Here is an 8,674-nt window from a genome sequence, read left to right as displayed (position 1 = left end):
CTTTGCCTTGCAGGGGTGGGGGTGTGGGGTGGGAAGGGAAGGGCATGGTGGGGTGCTGGACTGCTTTGCGGTGCTTCCCCTGGGAATTGCCCCAAGGGCTTCTATTGGGAACAGATGATGCTTTAGGGCTGCGCAGGAGCACCCTCCGCGCAGGAGCACCCTCCGCAGGGCTTCCCCCTCCTCCCAGTCCAGAAATGAATGGTCTTTAGAGCAGCCCCGGGGCTGCTCCAAGTGACAGCAGAGCTGAGACTCCCTCCGTCCTGCTCTGGGCTTCCCCTCTGCAAGCGACTCCGTCCTGCTCTGGGCTTGCAACCCCTCTGCAACCTTGCTCGACCTAGGGCAGGGTTGACTCTGGCCTCTGCTTCGCCAGGGCAAAGATGCCATGCAGGAGGTGGAGGTGCTGATGGAGAGGATGAAGCTGCTGCAGGAAAGCCAGCTGGAGGAGGAGGGTGTCACGCAGGAGGAGATGGCAACGCGCTTTGAGCTGGAGAAGACGGAGAGTTTGCTGGTCGCTCCCTCGGGTGAGGAGGTGCAGGGGTGCAGCTGACTGTGGGCCAGGGAAGTCACAGGGGAGGGGGGGACGGAGCCGGCATCTGCCCAGGGAGGAGCAGGATCAGGCCCCCAGCTGCAGGGCTGGCTCTGTCCGGGGTCACGCCGCGTCGCTCATGGCTGCTGCGGTGGTGCCTTGTAGATATTGCGGATCACTCCCTGCAGTCCAACGTCCTCTGCTTCGTGGAGGACCCCGAGTTCGGGTACAAGGACTTCACACGGAGGGGCGAGCAGGCGCCCCCAACTTTCCGTGCGCAGGTGGGTGCTCGCGGTCCTGTGCCAGCCGGAGGGGAAGGGGTGGCAGGGTGCTGGGTGGCAGGTCCTGCTTGTCTTGGCGGGGGGGACAAGCGGGGCTGTTCCCAGGGTCGTGGACAGCGTGGGTGCAGAGGGCGAGGGGCTGGGACCAGGCTGGAGCTGTGTGAGCAGTGCAACCAGATGCTAATAGTTGGGGGGGGTCAGCATGGCGGGGGGGAGACCCCAGCTTGTGTCACTGGCTTTGAAGGGACCCCACGTTTCCCTGTTGAGCCCCTACCCCAGCATCCTTTCTCCGGCAGGATTACACCTGGGAGGACCATGGCTACTCGCTGATCAACCGCCTCTACCCCGACGTGGGGCAGCTCCTGGACGAGAAGTTCCAGGTTGTCTACAACCTGACGTACAACACCATCGCCATGCACTGCGGCGTGGACACGTCCATGCTGCGCAGGGCCATCTGGAACTACGTCCACTGCGTCTTCGGCATCCGGTAGGTCCCCGAGCCGTGGCCGGAGCCTGTTCTCTGCCTTGGGTAGAGCCCGGGAGCGGGTCCAGCCCGGGAGCCTGTGACTCGGTCTTGGTGAAACTGTTGCTGCCGCTTAGACTAAGGCAAAGCGATGCTGTTGGGGGGCACAGCTTAGGTCTGGAAAGACCCTGGGATGTGCGAATGGGCAGGGGTTGTGCCTGGAGTAACGCGCCCTCCTCTCTCCCCCAGCTACGATGACTACGACTATGGGGAGGTGAACCAGCTCCTGGAGCGCAGCTTGAAGATCTACATCAAGACAGTGGCTTGCTACCCGGAGAAGACGACCAAGCGGATGTATACGCAGTTCTGGAGACACTTCAAGCACTCGGAGAAGGTACTGCCCCATCCCTTCCCCTCCTGGCAGGGCGTGGGGGGGTGCTGAGCCCCCCATGCCCTGACCCCGCTCTCCCTGCGTAGGTGCACATCAACCTGCTCTTGCTGGAGGCTCGGATGCAGGCGGCTCTGCTCTATGCCCTGAGAGCTGTCACCCGCTACATGACCTGACCGGCCTCTGCTCCCTCCTCCTCCTCCTGCCCCCGGTTTGGGGGAAAGGCCAGGGGGGAGCTGGTACCCTAAAGACTTTGCTGGAATATTGTCTCCCCCCTTAAGGGGCCGGGAGCTGTGGAAGGAAAGGGGGGGCTTCCCTGCCCCCTCATCCCAGAAGAGGGGATCCCCAAGAAGCTGTCAGTGCCGAGAAGACCCCGGAGTGCTGCCCTGGGCTTGGCAGAGCTGGGGGTGCTCGACTGCTCTGTGCCTTTCTTGGGGTGAGCCTGAATGAAGCCAAACCAGGGTGCCTGCGGGCGCTGCCTTCGCCATGCAGCGCTGGTGTTACACCCCTGTGCCATGTCCTGGCACCAAGACTGCCGCCGCGGAGGACTGTCCTCGTTTGCAGAGATCGCCAGAGGGTATCGCGGGCTTTACCCCTGCTTCTCGGGGTCTCGTTGTGCTGGAAGACATGCAGCTGCTGGTGGGGATGCTGCCCTGGCACCCCCTCCCCACCTCTCTGGCTCGCACCCAAGGAAGGCACCGCAGGAGTGGTGGGAAGGATCCGGCCATCCCGTCGCCCAGTCGGGCAGCCCCCCGGTGCCACTCGTCTCCGAGCTGAGTTCCCCCACGGCAGGGTCCGAATGGCTGGGGGAGAGGCTGTGGCTCCTCCCTGCCCTGGCCCCGAGTGTTTCTGCTGCCTTCGGTGCCTGCTGTGACATGGGGACGTCCCCTCCATGGCTGGGGGTGCGCGCAGCCCCTCGCTGCTCTTCCCCGTGGACCCTGGCACGGCTGGATCCCAACCCAGCCCTCGGAGCGGGGCTGGCGGGGCTGCAGGAGGGGTTAAGCCCTGCCCCGTCATGCCTGCCCGAGCCCTCTGCAATTTGGGATGTGAAGTGCCTCTTAAATCTAGGTCCCGGGACAGGAGCAGGGTGAGGGTAGGAGTGCCTGTGGTGTGTTTGATATCTTTTTTTTTTTTTTGCATCATTTTTTCAGCCGCTGGCACATCTCTGCTGCCTCAACCTTCGTGGCTGAGGCGGGGAGCTGTACTGGGGCGCGGGGCTGCCTGTGGCTGCCCTCCTGCCTGCTGTGAGGGTGACGGGGTGGGACGTGGGGTGGCCATAGCTTTACCCAGATGTGCCAGAGCATTTCCCAGCGGTGCGGGTCGCCGGGGAGGTGCCTGTTCGGGACAGCCCCCGCTCCCGGCTCTGCTGGAACGTGGGTCCAGGTCCAGCAGCATCGCCTGCCGCTCGGCCACTCTTGGTTTGTCTCTGCTGTACCGTAGGTCCAGTTAAGTTATTTCTATATTTTTGGGTGTATTTACTCCTGTCTGGGCGTGGAAGTGCCACTGTGACTCGGCTACAGGTCTTGTTCGAAAAAATAAAATTGTTCTTTTTTTCTTTTCTTTTCTTTTTCCGCACGCCTCTGCAGGGCAGCGCTGCCAAGCAAGCGGGTGTGAGATGCAGTTTCCCTTTTCCCCTTGGCTCAGCCCCAGGGGCCGATCCTGCCTAGCACAGTATGGGGTGGGGGTGTCCCACTGCTCCGGGGGTGCCTGGGAGCAGCCCTGGGTTGTCCAAGGAGGCAAACGGGGGGGGGACACGTACACTCCCCATTTGCCCGAGGGGGTGGGTTCGGCTCCAGTGCACCCTCCTTGCAGCAACTGTTCCCAGCCCTCCTGGGTGTAATGCTCTCCCCGAAAGCCAGGATTTGGGGCACTGACACTCATCCCACTGTGGGTTGGGCTGCAGTGGAGCTGGGGGTGGGTGGGGGGGGTAGGTGTGTGTGAAGCAGCACTGGGGGCACCCCAGCCCTGTGATGTGGAGCCCAGCACTTATCAGGGTGCGGGCAGGAGCCCCTGGCAGCTGCCGATAAGAGCCCTGAGGAGGGGCCTGCCCGGCCCCCTGCTCCAGCCCCATCCCCGCAGACCGAGGCGCATCCCTGCACCATGCGCTCAGGAAGAAGCGAGGAGCCAGATCCCGGCTCTGGGGATGTCTGGACCCTCCAGCCCCTGCAGACAGGTAGGACCCGCCGTGCTGCCTGTCTGAGTGGGGACGTGGTGCCGGGGGCAGCGAGGCTCGTTGGGGCTCGGGCACCACCGGAACGTTAAAGGTTTACTGGGGGTTTATAGGGCAGAGCCTCTATTCACACCGTGCACGGGGGGGGAAAAGTGCTCTTGGGACAGCTCAAGGGCACTGGGGAAACTGAGGCAGGAGGGCAGGTCTCCCTTGGCTTTGCCGGTCATGCCAAAGCCCCTGGGCCTGAGTCCCCGTCCGGGCATCTGTCCAGGTCTCCGTTGCATTGCCGGTGACTGCAGGTGGGTTTAGCAAATGTCTTGCAGAAGAGAGCTGCAAACCACAGGTAAGGGTTAGCTTAACGCTTACAAGACGCTGGAGAACCCCCCTGGGGTGTGGGGGGACCCTGCTCGTGCCGGCCGGGCTCATGCGAGGCTTCAGCCGGGGTTGAGCAGTTTTCCTGCGCTGAGTCACAGCCTCCAAATATTTCCCATCGTGTTTTTCCAGCCCTGGCCGAGGAGGCTGAGCCTCCGCCGGCGCCTTCAGGCTGCGGAGAGAAGAGCAAAACACACACACACCCCCCCCGCCAAGTGCTGTTATTTCCAGAGTGTCACCCTGTAACACCCAGCCAGCGAGGGGACAACACCGTGCGGGGGACCTGAGGGTGCTTGGGGACCTCCGGGGTCCCTAGGGCAGCTCCCAACCCCTGCCAGGGTGGCAGCTCCCTGCCCCAGAGGGTGGTGGGTTTATTCCCCAAATATACCGGGAATGGCAACAGTGAGCTTATTTTTAAGTGAGTCTAGCATGATTTTAGGGAGGGTGCTTTGAGATTTTTTAATGCTAGTGGCTTTTCTACCGTATATATGGAGGGGTCTGGCTGCAGGGCCTCGGGGACCTGGTGTGGCTGGAGGTCCTGGTGGGACGGCACCGGCGTTGCAGTGCAGGGCCTCGGGGACCTGGTGTGGCTGGAGGGCCTGGTGGGGCGGCACTGGCAGGGGGGGGGGGGGGGTCTGGCTGCAGGGCCTCGGGGACCTGGTGTGGCTGGAGGTCCTGGTGGGACGGCACTGGCAGTTCAGCTGCGAAGAAGGGAAAATTGTGTTTGTGTGTGTGGTTTTTCAAAAGAAGTGAGAAAATGTCATCTTTTGGGGAACTGAAACAGCTCAGAAAATCAGGCAGTCACTAGGAAAGGGTCAAGTCGACAGGGAGATTCTGTCTGAGGAGGGATTTTTCCTGCTGCCTCCTGGCTCTCTTTGAGGCATCTGAAATATTTTGTTCAAATGGAAGAAATCCTCCAAGTAAAGGCGCCGTTTCTGGTCATAAAGCCACGCTGGGAAGGGCTGAGCCTTTGGGGGGGGCGGGGGGAGGAAAAAGAGAGGAAAAAAACCCCAAACCCTCTTTGCTGCAGTTTCACCCCAGCATGTCTGGCAAAATCAGCACCAGCATCTTGTGGAGTCACCGCTCTGCGTCCCCACCCCACCTCACTTTTGCCAGCAATATCAGGGTGACACAGAGTCCAGCCGGGTCCCGGGGCACCCGGGGAGCAGCAATGCCACCCCAGCGCCCAACCTCCAGCCCTGCCAACCCAGCCTAGGCTCGTGTTTAAACCCCAGCGCCCGGGTGATGCGTCAGCAATTGCAAACCCATCGGGGATGGCGACCGGTTTGCAACGCCCGAGCAAGCGGTGCCGGTGCCTGTCGGAGCCTTGCGACGGTTTTTTCAGCTCTCGGTGCCGTGGGCAGGCGGAAGGAGGGCTGCGAGCGCAGGGCTGCGCTGCAGCAGCGACTGGGTGAGGTTTTCGGCTTGGACAGGGCTCCCAGCAGCCGGCTGGAGCTGGGGACGTCGCTCACCTGCGAGGTGCATGCCTGCGTGGTGGTTTGGCTTGGGGAGCAGAGGGCACGAGCTCAGGTCACCTCCTCCAGTGCTTAAAAAAAAAAAAAAAAATATATATATGTACAGGTATTTTTATTTTTTTATAGATATAAAAAATGAAATATATATATATACACAGAGTTATAGGCGTGATTTCGGGTGGCTGGCAGCAGCCCAAGCTCCAGCAGCCCTCTGTACCAGCCCGGCACCCCTGGTGCACCAAGGTTTCTCTCCCTAGGAGAGGTTTGCAGCCCGGTGCCCGTGGCATTGCCCACCCCGCGGCAAGGAAGGAAAAAAATATCTTTTTGCATTACTTTCTATTGTTTCTGGCCGTCTCCCCTGCTGTGTTTGCAAGAAGATGCGGAGCGACCCGCTCTGGGTGGGACGGCTGCTCCGTGCCCCTCGTCCACCCCATCTTCGCTGCTCCTCTGCCCCTCTCCTCTGGCAAGGCCCTATTTAGGTGCCTCCCTGCAGGCATGTGCGGGTGTTATATCCTCATATTAAAGCAGAGACAAAAGGGTGCTCATAGACCCAAGGGCTGCCCAGGACGTGGCAGCTCTCCCCCCCTCCCCAGGGTGCAGCCCGGGAGGGAGCTGGTGCCTGGAGCCAGCGCTGCCCTGAGCCTCGCTCGGCGAGCTGCAAAGCAGGGAGGCTCTTGAAAGTGTTCTTTTTAATCCCTTCCCACCCACCCCCCCCAGTCTTGCAAAGCTTGGCCTTAGCAGCAAGTCCTGGTTTGGGATGCAAATTTTCCTCCCCAGTTGCCCCAGATTTTTTTTAAATCCACAGAGGGTTTACCATGGGCACCCAGCGCTTCCCCGTGCTTCTCCCGACGGACGGCCGCCAGCAGCGAGGACGTCCGGGAAGGACCAGTCCCTTGCTTTATTTTTCCCCCAATTTTTCTGCTACAGCATCAAATAACTCGGGGGTGAGCCGGTGCCGTGGGCCTCCTTTAACTCATCGCCTGGGTCACTGTATCAGTTTAACCCCCTTCCTTTTTTCAGGTGGTCACAATTATAAACCAATAAAATTCCTCACCCTGCGTTTAACCAAGGCCTGCAATTTGTAGGCGTATATACAATTTATCGGCAGCTTTCATTGTCTGTCTTGCGGGGCAGAAGGCGTGTTAATAATCTCCCTACCTGCAGCTGATAGTTATGATCCCAATATATGCAATTTTTTTTGCACTACAATTGCCCTCAATTTAAAAACGTAACGTGTTAGCGGTGGTTAAAATGCAGCAATGCAATGGGAAAATAATAATAATAATAATCGCGGGCTGTGCTGAATGAGTGCTTTAAGGCTGATGGAGCCCAAAGTGCTTTGCAAAATGGGCATTACCAGGGCTGAGCTGCTGTGCCGTAATACGGGGAGGGTGCGGCAGCATCGTGCCGTGCCGAGGGTTGTCTCTCGCCGAGCCCGGCACCCGGATGAGTTGCAGGAGGGATTCGAGCAGCCGGGGAAGTCCTCATCCTGGAAGTCGGCCGGGATGGGGCTCAGCTCACCCAGGAATTCGTGCGGAGCTGGAGATGAGGGGGAATATCCGTGCCCTGAGCGTTGGCAGCTCGTTGCCCCGCGGCTGCGAGCAGACACCTGGACCGGCTGCATGGGCTGGAGATGGATAAATTCAGGCTGGAAACAAAGCAGCTCTTCAAGGGTGAGGCAGACGTGGAGGTTCAGCTCAAGCGAGTACAAAGCAGCTCTTCAAGGGTGAGGCAGACATGGAGGTTCAGCTCAAGCGAGCGGTGGCGGTGGGTGCAGGTCTCCGCCCTGGCTTTGCCCAGTGCCCGTGTCCGCACGGCCGTGGGCAATCCCGTGTGTCTCCTGTGGCATCACACGCTTCCCAGCGGTGAGCAGCTGCCTCGGCAGAGCCTCTGCCGTGGTCACCCCGGACTGCGACGGAGTTGAGCCCCACAGCCCCAGTGCTCCCAGTCCCCTCCCCAGCCCCTTTCCAGCGGTGGAGCCCCGGAGCTGCCCAGTGACCCCGGTGAAGGTTTTGCAGGGCGGTGGGGTGGAAGGGAAGGGACCGGCCCCTGCTCGCTGCCTTAGCTCACGGGAACAGAATGTGTCCTGCTCCTGGAGCCCAAAATATCCCCTGGCACCAGCCGCGCCCGGCGCCAGCCCTGCTTCCATGCGTAACCCACACCGTGCCCAGCCCCGCCGGGGCTGCCAGCCCGCAGCCGGGCCACCGGGTCACCGCTGTGGGACCGACACCGTCATCAGGGCGCACGCAGGGTATTGCCGATTCAGGATGCCGAGCACTGCTTTTTCAGCTGGGTTTTACCCAGAAATACGGCCTTGCACCCTGCCAGCACCCAGCCTGTGCACCGAGGTGGGCATCTTTGGGTCCCGGGAGCGTCAGGAGCCATCCCGCCGGTGGCCGGGAGCCAGAGTCCCTCCACATGCCCCTCTAAAATCAGCTCGATCCTTGCAGGCACAGAGGGAAAGCTTCACAGGGTGTGGGGGGGGTGGATAAGCGCCCGGCCCTCTGCTCCTTTGCAGCAGGTAATAAGCTGCTTTGGATTTGAGTGACAGTTTGGCTGTCACCGGGAAGCTGACTTGCTGTCCTCGCTGGGGACAAACTGGGCTTATCCTGGGGGAACTGCGGGCTCTGGGCACCGTGGGCTGTCAATCCCAACTGGCTGCTGGAGCATTTTAGTCCTTGAAAAGCAAGCCAGGCAGCAGCGACGGCGTGGTGGCGCGCGGGGAGGGCTGGGACCGGAGGCAGCCGGAATTCAGTATGGGTCCCCGAGCTGCTGTCACCTCCTTCGCCCCGGGCTCTGGGGTGCCATCCTGCACCCCCAGCTCCGCGCCAGCCGAGGGATGAAGCACCCCGATGGGTGCACCCCATCCCACGCCCGCGCAACAGAAGGGAACAAATCAGCTCCACGGGAACCGCCGCTGCTCAGCCCTCAGCCCTCCATTTCTTTGCCTGGCGTCAGATTTGCAGCCCGAGCGGCCGTTCCCAGCCCCGGCCCGGGAT

The 8,674-nt window shown here is 61.1% G+C and overlaps 2 protein-coding genes across 2 annotated transcripts in view; both read left to right on the top strand.

Moving 5' to 3' along the window:
- The window catches only part of SESN2 (sestrin 2), an 8,434-nt gene extending 5,228 nt beyond the window's left edge, over positions 1–3,206 (top strand). The window contains exons 5-9 of the mRNA XM_019471237.1: positions 371–521; positions 692–807; positions 1,104–1,294; positions 1,520–1,664; positions 1,748–3,206. Coding sequence (XP_019326782.1) covers positions 371–521; positions 692–807; positions 1,104–1,294; positions 1,520–1,664; positions 1,748–1,834 — 690 coding nt within the window. The 3' untranslated portion in view covers positions 1,835–3,206. The remainder of the gene's footprint in view (positions 1–370; positions 522–691; positions 808–1,103; positions 1,295–1,519; positions 1,665–1,747) is intronic.
- A 530-nt stretch (positions 3,207–3,736) lies between these two features.
- Positions 3,737–8,674, top strand: part of PHACTR4 (phosphatase and actin regulator 4) — a 93,391-nt gene continuing 88,453 nt past the window's right edge. Inside the window, exon 1 of the mRNA XM_019471266.1 lies at positions 3,737–3,831. The gene's annotated coding sequence lies outside the window, so the exon portion shown is untranslated. The remainder of the gene's footprint in view (positions 3,832–8,674) is intronic.

This window comes from Aptenodytes forsteri, unplaced genomic scaffold, assembly GCF_000699145.1.
Source record: "Aptenodytes forsteri isolate BGI_AS27 unplaced genomic scaffold, ASM69914v1 Scaffold321, whole genome shotgun sequence".
NCBI lineage: Eukaryota > Metazoa > Chordata > Aves > Sphenisciformes > Spheniscidae > Aptenodytes > Aptenodytes forsteri.
This window is presented reverse-complemented; position numbering and strand designations above follow the sequence as displayed.